The 19685-nt window shown below is 34.7% G+C and overlaps 2 protein-coding genes across 2 annotated transcripts in view; one reads left to right on the top strand and one right to left on the bottom strand.

The window, feature by feature from the left end:
* Positions 1 to 19685, bottom strand: part of LOC143234467 (receptor-type tyrosine-protein phosphatase N2-like) — a 562455-nt gene that overhangs the window by 401076 nt on the left and 141694 nt on the right. The window lies entirely within an intron of this gene.
* LOC143234892 (partner of bursicon-like) lies at positions 618 to 2914 on the top strand. The gene is made up of 3 exons (XM_076472584.1): positions 618 to 1182; positions 1597 to 1875; positions 2602 to 2914. The coding sequence occupies exons 2-3, from the start codon at positions 1597 to 1599 to the stop codon at positions 2758 to 2760; spliced, it is 438 nt and encodes a 145-aa protein (XP_076328699.1). The 5' UTR covers positions 618 to 1182; the 3' UTR covers positions 2761 to 2914.

Below are 19685 nucleotides of genomic sequence, written 5' to 3'. Positions count from 1 at the left end.
CCTCTCTATCAAAACCATACAGGTTCAATTTCCGGCCAATATCACTACAAATAACAGCAGATTAGAAGATGAAATTTAGAATATAAAATATTAATTTCTTTCCATTTTATTTCCATAATCCCAACTGACTTGGGACCTACCGGTACTTTTGTAAACCAAGATGTTTACACCCTAGTGGCTGACTCAGGCAATAAACTTATAGAACGAGAACGTTTGGCGACGGTGATTGTAAGTGAAGTGCCCTAACCACCAGAACATTCCAAGCCCCAATTAGCATATCTTAATATACAGAGAAACAATTAATTTATACTTAAAGTGGTTGAATAGTCACTACCTTCACCATTATAACGATAAGCTATGCTTATGTGGCTCAGTTTAATCTGCTGCCGATAAGATGGTGTAGTTAGGTTTAGTCTGCTGCCGATAAGATGGTGTAGTTAGGTTTAATCTGCTGCCGATAAGATGGTGTAGTTAGGTTTAGTCTGCTGCAGCTGAGCTGGTGTAGTTAGGTTTAGTTATCCTTGTTACCTTATACTGAACTGGTCAAAAGATACATTTTTGATTTTGTAATTGTTCCATTTTGTTAATTTGGAACGTTAATTACTTTTTAAACTGGCTAAAAATACAATAAAATTTGAGATAAAACTGCTGCTCTACGGAAATTTTTGATAAAACGTAAAATGTTATTGATATTCTAATTGTAGTCAGCTTTCCACGGCTAACCACTGTTGGAGACTTGTATAAAATTAGGGTTCTTTATAAAGGCCTCAGGAAGGGTTAACATTAAGAACATTAACCATTTACCAGCAGATTCTTCAGGGACTGAAGTACTTCCGGGAACAAAAGGCGGGAAAGGCCATTCGATTAGTTTGGTAGTACATGCAGAAATACTTTCGTTTAAAGTGCATTTACTCGAAAATTGTGGAGACTAAATTCAGAGTTCAAGGGTGGTCCGCTTTGATTTCAGAGACTGGGTTGGACTCGTGCACGTGCCGTGTACAGCATGCGTCCATTACGCGGACTCCCAGGTTGGCCTTTTTAGGAAAAGATAAAATAGCGAATACCGGATTAAACACAATAATGTATTCTGCATAACTTTAAAAGCCAATTACTTCCTATCTTCAGAACAGTAGATAAAGAAACTGGAACGGATACAGGGCTAGTCTGAGTAACACTGACAAGGTAGGCTTACCAAATCTTTGGAGTTTTACAAATTATATTTAAATAAGTCCTTTGTTGTTTAAATAACAATATATCTATCCAAATCTTTGCTTCATTTTTGAATCACTAATTTTTCTGTTAGAAGTGAAAGCGACAAAACTGATTAAAAAATATTGAACTTCTTTTAAAATTGAAAAGTAAGTGAATACAAATAAGTTAATTCTATAAATTATCTTGTACCGTGTATTTATAAAAAAAAATATTTAAGTTATGTTGCCGGTATCGAAAAAGTATTGTTAAATGTTTGTTTTATGTTGATATAGTATTAAACTCTGAACATTAGAACTTAGGTAACCATAACGGAGGTCTTATACACAGGTAACAAATAATTATTTTACATCTGCAACCGTGAAACTTTTTTTTTTTAATTAACAGATGAGGACACCTGCTTCTCTTGTAACCTTTTGTTTGACCCTGACGTCAAATGTTCTTTTCCATTCTAACGCGCTGGATATTTCGGACCTAAAGAATTCTATGTCGACTATGGACCGAACAACTTGTACAACTCACCGCTCTGAAATTCACATCAGTAAGGAAGAACAAGACGAAGTAGGAAACGTAGTGCGCATGTGCGAAGGAACCGTAACTGTAACTAAATGCGAAGGAACTTGTGTTTCACAGATCCAGCCAAGTGTGAAGACTCCTAGCGGATTTTTTTAAAGTTAGTTCAGAGTTTTAAATAAATAAATAAACAAACAAACAGAAAAGCTGTATAATTTAATCATGATTGTTAGTTGTTCTTGTTTTTAGAATTATCTTAACGAGTGAATATGTAATCGAAATTCGTTTAGCCAAAACTAACTTAAGAGTTTGCGATGAGTGTTTTTAATAATTTGTCTCTCAGTTCAAAATTAGGGATGGTTTTGTTCGGTTTGTTTTGTATTTCGTGCAAAGCTACACGAGGGCTATATGCGCTAGCCTTCCCTAATTTAGCAGTGTAAGACTAAAAGGAAGTCAGCCAGTCATCACCACACACCGCCAACTCTTGGGCTACTCTTTTACCAACGAATAGTGGGATTGGCTGTTACATTATAACACCCCCACAGCTGAAAGGGATAGCATACTTGGTGTGATGAGAATTCGAAGCAGCGACCCACTGACTGCGAGTCGAGCGCACTCACCACCTGGCCATTTCCGGGCCCATTTGGGATGGTTATCATAGATAGCTCTTGTATAGCTTTGTGCGAATATCCAAAACGAAACAGGTATTTATTATATCACACTTTTTAAAAAAAAAACAACCTAGTACCATGCTTCAATTACATTGTAGATAGTAAGACTGTATAAATAATGACATCTAAAGTTATATTTTAAAAGTCATATTTGCAAATTCACTCAACTCCATTCTAAACAAAACGAATGATTGTTTACTATCTGTAGGACTGCCAATGCTGTCGAGAAACGGTAATGGAAACTAAGACCGTTGTGTTGAAAGAATGTTTCGATAGTGACGGTAAACGTATTTTTGATGACGAAGGAATGATGACCATACGACTTCAAGAACCGTCTAAATGCGCATGTCATAAATGTGGCCACTAGAGTGCTTATTCGAAGTACTAAAGTATCCTAAAATAAGACACGTTTGAATATGAATGTCAACCAATGAAGAATAACGTTCAGTGGATGTACTTATGTTTCAAAACAGAAAATAATAAAAATAAATTGATAATATTGTATTGAACTGCAAGAAACATTTTGAATTCCAAATGTCGTTACTGAGCAGAGAAGATGAGTAAGTTTAGTCTGGGTTATTCTGTCACATATTGGGAGTGGGTACCCCTAAATAAATAAACTATCTTTAGTGATTCACATAACACCCCTTCTTTCCATTTGTCTCTCCGTAAATACCATATGTATATAGGTGTATGTGTGTGTGTACGTGTCAGTGTTTTTTTTCTTATAGCAAAGCCACATCGGTATATCTGCTGTTCACCGATAGGAATCGAACCTTTGATTTTAGCGTTGTAAATTCGAATACTTACCACTGTCCCAGCAAGGGACATATATATAGATATATAAACACAGGGATGGTTTATTTGGATCGGCTAAGACTCCTTAGGTCTCTTATATCCACCGCCGGTACTTCTAAAAATGTAAAATGAAATAAATAAAAGAAGGGCCTAAAGAATAGGTACAAGCCGTGTTGAACGTCATTCACTATTTGGAAAAATATGCAAGAAACGTTAACGTAAATATCAGTAAGTTTCGAGTTGTATTTTTAAAATTATGATAAATAAACTACGTTTTGGAACGTGAAAAAACCAGTACATATAAAGTCTTTCAATCTGTGGAAAATACAGATAAATAAACTACAAAACACTAATGACCTATGGAAAACAAAACAATACATTCTCGATCTACTGAAATAAGAATATAAGCTACGATACACCAACTGCCTATGGAAAATAAAAAAGGAACGGTACAAACTAGACAATTTCACTATAGATGGCTCCTCAATGGCACAGCGTCGTGTCTGCGGATTTTCAACCCTAGAAATGGGTTTTAAAACCCGTGGTGGGCAGAGCACAGATAGCCCTTTGTGTAGCTTTGTACTTAACTACAAAGAAACTCGATACAGATGAATTACAATCTTAACACGATTCAGATAAATAAATTTTATTTTAAAAATAAACCAGTAGTTGAATCAAACTGTGGGGAAAGTCTCGCTTTTTAAGTTGTAAGGGAAATAACATAAGTAACGAGAAAAACAGTATTGTAACGTTAGGCTATTTCTTGTAAAACAAAACAGAGCAAAGAGAGAGAAATACGACCAGTACTATCCAATATAATTAATGTTACCAATATCATCAATGCTATTCAATAATTCTCAGAATTTATTAATCTTCTGTTATTTGATTAATTTTAATAATTCATCAGTTAAAGGTCATTTGATCTGACTGAACTATAACAGTGGACTATGTTTCGCTTTCTGTGTTAAAGTCACCAGCCAATTAGTCCAGATACAGAAAAGTCACTCCTATACTCGAAACAGATGTAGTCCATAAGTACAAAGACCGAAACGTCGGACATTTCTATACTTGTGGAAGATACAGTCGAAAAATGTAGAAACCAAAACATCGACTACTCTTAAACCCTGAGCAGATGAACAATAGAAGCATAACGATCAAACATCTACCAGTTCCCTACACCATACAGATGTAGTTTACAATAACATAGACCAAAACATCGACCAGTCCTCCACTCCATACAGATGTAGTTTACAATAACATAGACCAAACATCTACCAGTCCTCCACTCCATACAGATGAAGTTTACAATAACATAGACCAAACATCTACCAGTCGTCTACTCCATACAGATGTAGATTACAATAACATAGACCAAAATGTCTACCAGTCGTCTACTCCATAAAGAAGTAGTTTACAATAACATAGACCAAAACATCTACCAGTCCTCTACTCCATACAGATGTAGATTACAATAACATTGCCCGAAACATCTACCAGTTCCCTACACCATACAGATGAATTTTACAATAACATAGACCAAACATCTACCAGTCGTCTACTCCATACAGTTGTAGTTTACAATAACATAGACCAAACATCTACCAGTCGTCTACTCCATACAGATGTAGATTACAATAACATAGACCAAAATGTCTACCAGTCGTCTACTCCATAAAGAAGTAGTTTACAATAACATAGACCAAAACATCTACCAGTTCCCTACACCATACAGATGTAGTTTACAATAACATAAACCAAAACATCTACCAGTCCTCTACTCCATACAGATGTAGATTACAATAACATAGACCAAAACATCTACCAGTTCCTACACCATACAGATGTAGTTTACAATAACATAAACCAAAACATCTACCAGTTCCCTACACCATACAGATGTAGTTTACAATAACATAAACCAAAACATCTACCAGTCCTCTACTCCATACAGATGTAGATTACAATAACATAGACCAAAACATCTACCAGTTCCCTACACCATACAGATGTAGTTTACAATAACATAGACCAAAACATCTACCAGTTCCCTACACCATACAGATGTAGTTTACAATAACATAAACCAAAACATCTACCAGTCCTCTACTCCATACAGATGTAGATTACAATAACATAGACCAAAACATCTACCAGTTCCTACACCATACAGATGTAGTTTACAATAACATAAACCAAAACATCTACCAGTTCCCTACACCATACAGATGTAGTTTACAATAACATAAACCAAAACATCTACCAGTCCTCTACTCCATACAGATGTAGTTTACAATAACATAGACCAAACATCTACCAGTCGTCTACTCCATACAGATGTAGTTTACAATAACATAGAACAAACATCTACCAGTCCTCCACTCCATACAGATGAAGTTTACAATAACATAGACCAAACATCTACCAGTCGTCTACTCCATACAGATGTAGATTACAATAACATAGACCAAAATGTCTACCAGTCGTCTACTCCATAAAGAAGTAGTTTACAATAACATACACCAAAACATCTACCAGTTCCCTACACCATACGGATGTAGTTTACAATAACATAGACCAAAACATCTACCAGTTCCCTACACCATACAGATGTAGATTACAATAACATTGCCCGAAACATCGACCAGTTCCCTACACCATACAGATGAAGTTTACAATAACATAGACCAAAACATCTACCAGTTCCCTACACCATACAGATGTAGTTTACAATAACATAGACCAAAACGCCTACCAGTCGTCTATCCATAAAGAAGTAGTTTACAATAACATAGACCAAAACATCTACCAGTCCTCTACTCCATACAGATGTAATTTACAATAACATAGACCAAAACATCTACCAGTCCTCTACTCCATAAAGAAGTAGTTTACAATAACATAGACCAAAACATCTACCAGTCCTCTACTCCATACAGATGTAGTTTACAATAGCATAGCCAAAACATCTACCAGTCCTCTACTCCATACAGATGTAGTTTACAATAACATAGATCAAAATGTCTACAAGTCCTCTACTCCATACAGATGTAGTTTACAATAACATAGACCAAAACATCTACCAGTCCTCTACTCCATACAGATGTAGATTACAATAACATAGACCAAAATGTCTACCAGTCGTCTACTCCATAAAGAAGTAGTTTACAATAACATAGACCAAAACATCTACCAGTCCTCTACTCCATACAGATGTAGATTACAATAACATTGCCCGAAACATCTACCAGTTCCCTACACCATACAGATGAATTTTACAATAACATAGACCAAACATCTACCAGTCGTCTACTCCATACAGTTGTAGTTTACAATAACATAGACCAAACATCTACCAGTCGTCTACTCCATACAGATGTAGATTACAATAACATAGACCAAAATGTCTACCAGTCGTCTACTCCATAAAGAAGTAGTTTACAATAACATAGACCAAAACATCTACCAGTTCCCTACACCATACAAATGTAGTTTACAATAACATAAACCAAAACATCTACCAGTCCTCTACTCCATACAGATGTAGATTACAATAACATAGACCAAAACATCTACCAGTTCCCTACACCATACAGATGTAGTTTACAATAACATAAACCAAAACATCTACCAGTTCCCTACACCATACAGATGTAGTTTACAATAACATAAACCAAAACATCTACCAGTCCTCTACTCCATACAGATGTAGATTACAATAACATAGACCAAAACATCTACCAGTTCCCTACACCATACAGATGTAGTTTACAATAACATAGACCAAAACATCTACCAGTTCCTACACCATACAGATGTAGTTTACAATAACATAAACCAAAACATCTACCAGTCCTCTACTCCATACAGATGTAGATTACAATAACATAGACCAAAACATCTACCAGTTCCCTACACCATACAGATGTAGTTTACAATAACATAAACCAAAACATCTACCAGTTCCCTACACCATACAGATGTAGTTTACAATAACATAAACCAAAACATCTACCAGTCCTCTACTCCATACAGATGTAGTTTACAATAACATAGACCAAACATCTACCAGTCGTCTACTCCATACAGATGTAGTTTACAATAACATAGAACAAACATCTACCAGTCCTCCACTCCATACAGATGAAGTTTACAATAACATAGACCAAACATCTACCAGTCGTCTACTCCATACAGATGTAGATTACAATAACATAGACCAAAATGTCTACCAGTCGTCTACTCCATAAAGAAGTAGTTTACAATAACATACACCAAAACATCTACCAGTTCCCTACACCATACGGATGTAGTTTACAATAACATAGACCAAAACATCTACCAGTTCCCTACACCATACAGATGTAGATTACAATAACATTGCCCGAAACATCGACCAGTTCCCTACACCATACAGATGAAGTTTACAATAACATAGACCAAAACATCTACCAGTTCCCTACACCATACAGATGTAGTTTACAATAACATAGACCAAAACGCCTACCAGTCGTCTATCCATAAAGAAGTAGTTTACAATAACATAGACCAAAACATCTACCAGTCCTCTACTCCATACAGATGTAATTTACAATAACATAGACCAAAACATCTACCAGTCCTCTACTCCATAAAGAAGTAGTTTACAATAACATAGACCAAAACATCTACCAGTCCTCTACTCCATACAGATGTAGTTTACAATAGCATAGCCAAAACATCTACCAGTCCTCTACTCCATACAGATGTAGTTTACAATAACATAGATCAAAATGTCTACAAGTCCTCTACTCCATACAGATGTAGTTTACAATAACATAGACCAAAACATCTACCAGTCCTCTACTCCATACAGATGTAGTTTACAATAACATAGACCAAAACATCTACCAGTTCCCTACACCATACAGATGTAGTTTACAATAACATAGACCAAAACATCTACCAGTCCTCTACTCCATACAGATGTAGTTTACAATAACATAGACCAAACGTCTACCAGTCCTCTACTCCATACAGATGTAGTTTACAATAACATACATCAAATCATCTACCAGTCGTCTACTCCATACAGATGTAGATTCAATAACATTGCCCGAAACATCTACCAGTTCCCTACACCATACAGATGTAGTTTACAATAACATAGACCAAAATGTCTACCAGTCCTCTACTCCATACAGATGTAGTTTACAATAACATAGACCAAAACGCCTACCAGTCGTCTACTCCATACAGATGTAGTTTACAATAACATAGCCAAAACATCTACCAGTCCTCTACTCCATACAGATGTAGTTTACAATAACATAGACCAAAATGTCTACCAGTCCTCTACTCCATACAGATGTAGTTTACAATAACATAGCCAAAAAATCTACCAGTCCTCTACTCCATACAGAAGTAGTTTACAATAACATAGACCAAAACATCTACCAGTTCCCTACACCATACAGATGTAGTTTACAATAACATAGACCAAAACATCTACCAGTCCTCTACTCCATACAGATGTAGTTTACAATAACATAGACCAAAACGCCTACCTGTCGTCTACTCCATACAGATGTAGTTTACAATAGCATAGACCAAAACATCTACCAGTTGTCTACTCCATACAAATGTAGCTTACAAAAACATCTACCTGTTCTCTACTCCATACAACTGAATTCTGTGGTCAGAAATGTCATAAAATTAAATAACTCGGTGTTTAAAAATACTACTTCAACGTTAGCTGTCCCTTTCCAGAGAAACATGCGACAAGCCTATCAAACAAGTAGATTTTCACTCACATTACCTACAAGATTTTTCCTTTATCATTATAAACATTAAACTCTAGACAACCTGAAGTGTCATCAGTATAAACATGAAACTGTAGACAGTCTTAAGTGTCATCAGTATAAACATTAAACTCTAGACAGTCTGAAGTGTCATCAGTATAAACATGAAACTGTAGACAGTTTGAAGTGTCAGTAGCATAAACATTAAACTGTAGACAGTCTGAAGTGTCATCAGTATAAACATTAAGCTCTAGACAACTTGAAGTGTAATTAGTATAAACATTAAACTCTAGACAGTCTTAAGTGTCATTAGTATAAACATTAAACTCTAGACAATCTGAAGTGTCATCAATATAAACATGAAACGGTAGACAGTCTGAAGTGTCATCAGTATAAACATTAAACTCTAGACAGTCTGAAGTGTCATCAGTATAAACATTAAAATCGAGACAGTCTGAAGTGTCATCAGTATAAGCATTAAACTCTAGACAGTCTGAAGTGTCCTCAGTAAAAACATTAAACTATAGACAGTCTGAAGTGTCGTTAGTATAAACATTAAGCTCTAGACACCCTGAAGTATCATCAGTATAAACATTAAACTCTAGACAGTCTGAAGTGTCCTCAGTATAAACATTAAACTCTAGACACCCTGAAGTGTCATCAGTATAAACATTAAACTCTAGACAGTCTGAAGTGTTATCAGTATGAACATTAAACTCTAGACATTCTGAAGTGTTATCAGTATAAACATTAAGCTCTAAACAGTTTGAAAAGTCATCAGTATAAACATTAAACTCTAGACAATATGAAGTGTCATCAGTATAAACATTAAGCTCTAGACAACCTGAAGTGTCATCAGTATAAACATTAAACTCTAGACAACCTGAAGTGTCATCATTATAAACATTACGCTCCAGACAGTCTAAAGTGTCATCAGTATAAACACTAAAGTCTAGACAGTCTGAAGTGTCATCAATATAAACATTAACCTCTAGACAACCTGAAGTGTCATCAGTATAAACATTAAACTCTAGACAGTCTGAAGTGTCATCAGTATAAACATTAAGCTCTAGACAGTCTGAAGTTTCATCAGTATAAACATTAAACTCTAGACAACCTGAAGTGTCATCAGTATAAACATTAAACTCTAGACAACTTGAAGTGTTATCAGTATAAACATTTAACTGTAGACAATCTGAAGTGTCATCAGTAAAAACATTAAGCTCTAGACAGTCTGAAATGTCATAAGTATAAACATTAAATTCTAGACAGTCTGAAGTGTCATTAGTATAAACATTAAACTCTAGTCACCCTCAAGTGTCATCAGTATAAACATTAAAATCGAGACAGTTTGAAGTGTCATCAGTATAAGCATTAAACTCTAGACAGTCTGAAGTGTCCTCAGTAAAAACATTAAACTGTAGACAGTCTGAAGTGTCATCAGTATAAACATTAAGCTCTAGACAGTCTGAAGTTTCATCAGTATAAACATTAAGCTCTAGACAGTCTGAAGTGTCACCAGTATAAACATTAAACTCTAGACACCCTGAAGTGTCATCAGTATAAACATTAAATTCTTGACAACCTGAAGTGTCATTAGTATAAACATTAAGCTCTAGACAACCTGAAGTGTCATTAGTATAAACATTAAGATCTAGACAGTCTGAAGTGTCATCAGTATAAACATTAAACTCTAGACAGTCTGAAGTGTCATTAGTATAAACATTAAACTCTAGACAATCTGAAGTGTCCTCAGTAAAAACATTAAACTATAGACAGTCTGAAGTGTCATCAGTATAAACATTAAACTCTAGACAACCTGAAGTGTCACCAGTATAAACATTAAACTAAAGACAGTCTGAAGTGTCATCAGTATAAACATTAAGCTCTAGACAGTCTGAAGTGTCACCAGTATAAACATTAAAGTCTAGACACCCTGAAGTCTCATCAGTATAAACATTAAACTCTAGACAGTCTGAAGTGTTTTCAGTATAAACATTAAACTCTAGACAGTCTGAAGTGTCGTCAGTATAAACATTAAGCTCTAGACAACCTAAAGTGTCACCAGTATAAACATTAAACTCTAGACAGTCTGAAGTGTCATCAGTATAAATATTAAACTCTAGACAGTCTGAAGTGTCCTCAGTATAAACATTAAACTAAAGACAGTCTTAAATGTCTTCAGTATAAACATTAAGCTCTAGACAACCTAAAGTGTTACCAGTATAAACATTAAACTTTAGACACCCTGAAGTGTCATCAGTATAAACATTAAACTCTAGACACCCTGAAGTGTCATCAGTATAAACATTAAACTCTAGACAGTCTGAAGTGTTATCAGTATAAACATTAAACTCTAAACAGTTTGAAAAGTCATCAGTATAAACATTAAACTCTAGACAATATGAAGTGTCATCAGTATAAACATTAAGCTCTAGACAACCTGAAGTGTCATCATTATAAACATTACGCTCTAGACAGTCTAAAGTGTCATCAGTATAAACACTAAAGTCTAGACAGTCTGAAGTGTCATCAATATAAACATTAAGCTCTAGACAACCTGAAGTGTCATCAGTATAAACATTAAACTCTAGACAGTCTGAAGTGTCATCAGTATAAACATTAAGCTCTAGACAGTCTGAAGTTTCATCAGTATAAACATTAAACTCTAGACAACCTGAAGTGTCATCAGTATAAACATTAAACTCTAGACAACTTGAAGTGTTATCAGTATAAACATTTAACTGTAAACAATCTGAAGTGTCATCAGTAAAAACATTAAGCTCTAGACAGTCTGAAATGTCATAAGTATAAACATTAAATTCTAGACAGTCTGAAGTGTCATTAGTATAAACATTAAACTCTAGTCACCCTCAAGTGTCATCAGTATAAACATTAAAATCGAGACAGTTTGAAGTGTCATCAGTATAAGCATTAAACTCTAGACAGTCTGAAGTGTCCTCAGTAAAAACATTAAACTATAGACAGTCTGAAGTGTCATCAGTATAAACATTAAGCTCTAGACAGTCTGAAGTTTCATCAGTATAAACATTAAGCTCTAGACAGTCTGAAGTGTCATCAGTATAAACATTAAACTCTAGACACCCTGAAGTGTCATCAGTATAAACATTAAATTCTTGACAACCTGAAGTGTCATTAGTATAAACATTAAGCTCTAGACAACCTGAAGTGTCATTAGTATAAACATTAAGATCTAGACAGTCTGAAGTGTCATCAGTATAAACATTAAACTCTAGACAGTCTGAAGTGTCATAAGTATAAACATTAAACTCTAGACAGTCTGAAGTGTCATCAGTATAAACATTAAGATCTAGACAGTCTGAAGTGTCATTAGTATAAACATTAAGCTCTAGACAACTTGAAGTGTAATTAGTATAAACATTAAACTCTAGACAGTCTTAAGTGTCATTAGTATAAACATTAAACTCTAGACAATCTGAAGTGTCATTAATATAAACATGAAACGGTAGACAGTCTGAAGTGTCATCAGTATAAACATTAAACTCTAGACAGTCTGAAGTGTCATCAGTATAAACATTAAAATCGAGACAGTCTGAAGTGTCATCAGTATAAGCATTAAACTCTAGACAGTCTGAAGTGTCCTCATTAAAAACATTAAACTATAGACAGTCTGAAGTGTCGTCAGTATAAACATTAAGCTCTAGACAGTCTGAAGTGTCACCAGTATAAACATTAAAGTCTAGACACCCTGAAGTGTCATCAGTATAAACATTAAACTCTAGACAGTCTGAAGTGTCCTCAGTATAAACATTAAGCTCTAGACAACCTAAAGTGTCACCAGTATAAACATTAAACTCTCGACAGTCTGAAGTGTCATCAGTATAAACATTAAACTCTAGACAACCTGAAGTGTCACCAGTATAAACATTAAACTAAAGACAGTCTGAAGTGTCATCAGTATAAACATTAAACTCTAGACAGTCTGAAGTGTCCTCAGTATAAACATTAAACTCTAGACAGTCTGAAGTGTCGTCAGTATAAACATTAAGCTCTAGACAACCTAAAGTGTCACCAGTATAAACATTAAACTCTAGACAGTTTGAAGTGTCATCAGTATAAATATTAAACTATAGACAGTCTGAAGTGTCCTCAGTATAAACATTAAACTAAAGACAGTCTTAAATGTCTTCAGTATAAACATTAAGCTCCAGACAACCTAAAGTGTTACCAGTATAAACATTAAACTTTAGACACCCTGAAGTGTCATCAGTATAAACATTAAACTCTAGACACCCTGAAGTGTCATCAGTATAAACATTAAACTCTAGACGGTCTGAAGTGTTATCAGTATGAACATTAAACTCTAGACATTCTGAAGTGTTATCAGTATAAACATTAAACTGTAAACTGTTTGAAAAGTCATCAGTATAAACATTAAACTCTAGACAATATGAAGTGTCATCAGTATAAACATTAAGCTCTAGACAACCAGAAGTGTCATCAGTATAAACATTAAACTCTAGACAACCTGAAGTGTCATCATTATAAACATTACGCTCTAGACAGTCTAAAGTGTCATCAGTATAAACACTAAAGTCTAGACAGTCTGAAGTGTCATCAATATAAACATTAAGCTCTAGACAACCTGAAGTGTCATCAGTATAAACATTAAACTCTAGACAGTCTGAAGTGTCATCAGTATAAACATTAAGCTCTAGACAGTCTGAAGTTTCATCAGTATAAACATTAAACTCTAGACACCCTGAAGTGTCATCAGTATAAACATTAAACTCTAGACAACTTGAAGTGTTATCAGTATAAACATTTAACTGTAGACAATCTGAAGTGTCATCAGTAAAAACATTAAGCTCTAGACAGTCTGAAATGTCATAAGTATAAACATTAAATTCTAGACAGTCTGAAGTGTCATTAGTATAAACATTAAACTCTAGTCACCCTGAAGTGTCATCAGTATAAACATTAAAATCGAGACAGTTTGAAGTGTCATCAGTATAAGCATTAAACTCTAGACAGTCTGAAGTGTCCTCAGTAAAAACATTAAACTATAGACAGTCTGAAGTGTCATCAGTATAAACATTAAGCTCTAGACAGTCTTAAGTGTCATTAGTATAAACATTAAACTCTAGACAATCTGAAGTGTCATTAATATAAACATGAAACGGTAGACAGTCTGAAGTGTCATCAGTATAAACATTAAACTCTAGACAGTCTGAAGTGTCATCAGTATAAACATTAAAATCGAGACAGTCTGAAGTGTCATCAGAATAAGCATTAAACTCTAGAGAGTCTGAAGTGTCCTCAATAAAAACATTAAACTATAGACAGTCTGAAGTGTCGTCAGTATAAACATTAAGCTCTAGACAGTCTGAAGTGTCACCAGTATAAACATTAAAGTCTAGACACCCTGAAGTGTCATCAGTATAAACATTAAACTCTAGACAGTCTGAAGTGTCCTCAGTATAAACATTAAGCTCTAGACAACCTAAAGTGTCACCAGTATAAACATTAAACTCTCGACAGTCTGAAGTGTCATCAGTATAAACATTAAACTCTAGACAACCTGAAGTGTCACCAGTATAAACATTAAACTAAAGACAGTCTGAAGTGTCATCAGTATAAACATTAAACTCTAGACAGTCTGAAGTGTCCTCAGTATAAACATTAAACTCTAGACAGTCTGAAGTGTCATCAGTATAAGCATTAAACTCTAGACAGTCTGAAGTGTCCTCAGTAAAAACATTAAACTATAGACAGTCTGAAGTGTCGTCAGTATAAACATTAAAGTCTAGACACCCTGAAGTGTCATCAGTATAAACATTAAACTCTAGACAGTCTGAAGTGTCCTCAGTATAAACATTAAGCTCTAGACAACCTAAAGTGTCACCAGTATAAACATTAAACTCTCGACAGTCTGAAGTGTCATCAGTATAAACATTAAACTCTAGACAACCTGAAGTGTCACCAGTATAAACATTAAACTAAAGACAGTCTGAAGTGTCATCAGTATAAAAATTAAACTCTAGACAGTCTGAAGTGTCCTCAGTATAAACATTAAACTCTAGACAGTCTGAAGTGTCGTCAGTACAAACATTAAGCTCTAGACAACCTAAAGTGTCACCAGTATAAACATTAAACTCTCGACAGTCTGAAGTGTCATCAGTATAAACATTAAACTCTAGACAACCTGAAGTGTCACCAGTATAAACATTAAACTAAAGACAGTCTGAAGTGTCATCAGTATAAACATTAAACTCTAGACAGTCTGAAGTGTCCTCAGTATAAACATTAAACTCTAGACAGTCTGAAGTGTCGTCAGTATAAACATTAAGCTCTAGACAACCTAAAGTGTCACCAGTATAAACATTAAACTCTAGACAGTTTGAAGTGTCATCAGTATAAATATTAAACTCTAGACAGTCTGAAGTGTCCTCAGTATAAACATTAAGCTCCAGACAACCTAAAGTGTTACCAGTATAAACATTAAACTTTAGACACCCTGAAGTGTCATCAGTATAAACATTAAACTCTAGACACCCTGAAGTGTCATCAGTATAAACATTAAACTCTAGACAGTCTGAAGTGTTATCAGTATGAACATTAAACTCTAGACATTCTGAAGTGTTATCAGTATAAACATTAAACTGTAAACTGTTTGAAAAGTCATCAGTATAAACATTAAACTCTAGACAATATGAAGTGTCATCAGTATAAACATTAAGCTCTAGACAACCTGAAGTGTCATCAGTATAAACATTAAACTCTAGACAACCTGAAGTGTCATCATTATAAACATTACGCTCTAGACAGTCTAAAGTGTCATCAGTATAAACACTAAAGTCTAGACAGTCTGAAGTGTCATCAATATAAACATTAAGCTCTAGACAACCTGAAGTGTCATCAGTATAAACATTAAACTCTAGACAGTCTGAAGTGTCATCAGTATAAACATTAAGCTCTAGACAGTCTGAAGTGTCATTAGTATAAACATTAAACTCTAGTCACCCTGAAGTGTCATCAGTATAAACATTAAAATCGAGACAGTTTGAAGTGTCATCAGTATAAGCATTAAACTCTAGACTGTCTGAAGTGTCCTCAGTAAAAACATTAAACTCTAGACAGTCTGAAGTGTCATCAGTATAAACATTAAACTCTAGACAGTCTGAAGTGTTATCAGTATAAACATTAAACTCTAAACAGTTTGAAAAGTCATCAGTATAAACATTAAACTCTAGACAATATGAAGTGTCATCAGTATAAACATTAAGCTCTAGACAACCTGAAGTGTAATCATTATAAACATTACGCTCTAGACAGTCTAAAGTGTCATCAGTATAAACACTAAAGTCTAGACAGTCTGAAGTGTCATCAATATAAACATTAAGCTCTAGACAACCTGAAGTGTCATCAGTATAAACATTAAACTCTAGACAGTCTGAAGTGTCATTAGTATAAACATTAAACTCTAGACAGTCTGAAGTGTCATCAGTATAAACATTAAACTCTAGACAGTCTGAAATTTTATTAGTATAAACATGAAATTCTCCAGACACATAAGAATCATTATTTCCCGACTCTTTGTTTTTAAAAATCCTTACAATAAAAACAAAGTCTTTGTTTGTAAAAGCAGACATATATAAACTATTCACCAAACATTTTAGTTTTTGACGTAATTCAGTTTGTTTACAGTAATGCTATTAGGACTATCTTTAATCGAGGATATCTGTTGCTCTCCTTAATATAGAAGTTATAGTTTGTTTATTTGTTTGGGAATTTCGCACAAAGCTACTCGAGGGTTATCTGTGCTAGCCGTCCCTAATTTAGCAGTGTAAGACTAGAGGGAAGGCAGCTAGTCATCACCACCCACCGTCAACTCTTGGGCTACTCTTTTACCAACGAATAGTGGGATTGACCGTCACATTATACACCCCCACGGCTGGGAGGGCGAGCATGTTTATCGCGACGCAGGCGTAGAAGTTATAGACAGTGAGAGGGAAGGCAGTGAGAGAACCCCATCTATCGAAGTATTTGATTGATCTGAACAGTATAATGCCTCCATTGAATAAGCGTAGTAGGTGGTAGGTTATGAATCTACTGAGTACAGATGTAATTATTTCTATTTATACGCAAGAAATAAAACCAGGCATTCAATGTCGGGTAATTTAGCGACAACAAGCAAATAAGAAATATCTCGAAACGTCTGGTAGCTTACTAGAAAATACAAGAAAACAACGTTGTTAGCAGCTAATGGCTGTTGGCTTCGAGATGTTTCTAACCCAACAATCTCATGCCCCTATTAACATTAAGAAATGTTCAGAGCAGTTTCCGACAGGGGTTTATTTTAGTTCATTCGACGTCTCTTCCCAGCAAGAAAAAAATATACAACTTTCTGGTCCAAATACAGTTTTCCTATTTATACATATTTCCACCAGGGCCGGAGCAGGGAATATCCTACTGTTTTATATTCAGAAAGCATATAATAAAACTAATGCATTCACAAAAGCTAACCGTTTAATGGCTGCTATTCAAACGAAAGACGTTTCATTGCATTTCGATTGAACATTAAAAAAAAACATAAGAACACAAACTAAGATATTTAAAAGGCAGTTTCTTCAAGCAGTGTTTTACACCAGAACCGTAAAAACGACTGATTGTTTCTAACGCCCTAAGGTACGTTGTTTTATTGACTCGCATAGTTATTTGTTGTTGTTTTTACGTTACATGTATGGCTGTACGATCACTGAGGTCGCAGGATTAACACTTCTGACTATAAAAACTCGACTTAAATTAAATAAGACTAAACTAAAACTAAAACCACCCGATATAAATGGTTTGTTTTTCTTTTGTTCCGACTCAAGTTTTTATTTCTTGAGGTCGAATTGAAGGCTTAGCGTATGGTATATTTATTCACTTGTAAACCTAAATATTTATCATTTAGTGTGGTATTCGTGTGGTCACATTATTGTACATAAGCAACATTGTGTAGGAAGTGAATTATACGAGGTTTACGTGATATACCTTACAGTTTCATGTAGGAGACTTACGTGTTGATATAAATTAGATTCCACGTTTTGTGTGTATACATACGGTTTTTATTTTACGTTTCACGTGAATGATTGATTATTGCTCGATATTATGTATGTAAAAGTGATGTGAAAATTGCAGCCAAATACATTGTTGTTTGAGAAACTGAAACTAACTTGTTTGTTTTTGAAATTTTGCACAAAGCTACTCGAGGGCTATCTGCGCTAGCCGTCCCTAATTTAGCAGTGTAAGACTAGAGGGTAGGCAGCTAGTCATCACCACCCACCGCCAACTCTTGGGCTACTCTTTTACCAGCAAATAGCGTGATTGACCGACACATTATAACGCCCCCACGACTGAAAGGGCGAGCATGTTTGGTGGCTGGATTTGAACCCTCGACCTGCAATTTGCGAGTCGAGTCCCCCCTAACCATGTCAGTGTATGTTCAATGGATGATTCTAAATCTAATGGGTGTTCTTCAGTTATTACAGATTTCCAGAGTTTGAATGAACATTTATTGGTCGTTGTACTGTGACCCCGGTATAAACATTAAACTCTAGACAGTCTGAAGTGTCAGTAGCATAAACATTAAACTGTAGACAGTCTGAAGTGTCATCAGTATAAACATTAAGCTCTAGACAACCTAAAGTGTTACCAGTATAAACATTAAACTGTAGACAGTCTGAAGTGTCATCAGTATAAACATTAAGCTCTAGACAACCTAAAGTGTTACCAGTATAAACATTAAACTGTAGACAGTCTGAAGTGTCATCAGTATAAACATTAAGCTCTAGACAACCTAAAGTGTCAGTAGCATAAACATTAAACTGTAGACAGTCTGAAGTGTCATCAGTATAAACATTAAGCTCTAGACAACCTAAAGTGTTACCAGTATAAACATTAAACTGTAGACAGTCTGAAGTGTCATCAGTATAAACATTAAGCTCTAGACAACCTAAAGTGTTACCAGTATAAACATTAAACTGTAGACAGTCTGAAGTGTCATCAGTATAAACATTAAGCTCTAGACAACCTAAAGTGTTACCAGTATAAACATTAAACTTTAGACACCCTGAAGTGTCATCAGTATAAACATTAAACTCTAGACACCCTGAAGTGTCATCAGTATAAACATTAAACTCTAGACAGTCTGAAGTGTTATCAGTATGAACATTAAACTCTAGACATTCTGAAGTGTTATCAGTATAAACATTAAACTCTAAACAGTTTGAAAAGTCATCAGTATAAACATTAAACTCTAGACAATATGAAGTGTCATCAGTATAAACATTAAGCTCTAGACAACCTGAAGTGTCATCAGTATAAACATTAAACTCTAGACAGTCTGAAGTGTCATCATTATAAACATTAAACTCTAGACAGTCTGAAATTTTATTAGTATAAACATGAAATTCTCCAGACACATAAGAATCATTATTTCCCGACTCTTTGTTTTTAAAAATCCTTACAATAAAAACAAAGTCTTTGTTTGTAAAAGCAGACATATATAAACTATTCACCAAACATTTTAGTTTTTGACGTAATTCAGTTTGTTTTCAGTAAAGCTATTAGGACTATCTTTAATCGAGGATATCTGTTGCTCTCCTTAATATAGAAGTTATAGTTTGTTTATTTGTTTGGGAATTTCGCACAAAGCTACTCGAGGGTTATCTGTGCTAGCCGTCCCTAATTT

The sequence above is a fragment of the Tachypleus tridentatus genome, chromosome 12 (assembly GCF_004210375.1).
Source record: "Tachypleus tridentatus isolate NWPU-2018 chromosome 12, ASM421037v1, whole genome shotgun sequence".
NCBI classification, from domain to species: domain Eukaryota; kingdom Metazoa; phylum Arthropoda; class Merostomata; order Xiphosura; family Limulidae; genus Tachypleus; species Tachypleus tridentatus.
The sequence above is the reverse complement of the archived record's forward strand: the minus strand, read 5'-3'. Positions and strand labels throughout refer to the sequence as shown.

Excerpts from the sequence above, each read along its gene's own strand:
- LOC143234892 (XM_076472584.1), top strand. The coding sequence starts at position 1,597 with ATGAGGACACCTGCTTCTCTTGTAACCTTTTGTTTGACCCTGACGTCA. Across the intron at positions 1,876-2,601 it reads TGAAGACTCCTAGCGGATTT|GACTGCCAATGCTGTCGAGA; the intron begins TTTTAAAGTTAG and ends TACTATCTGTAG.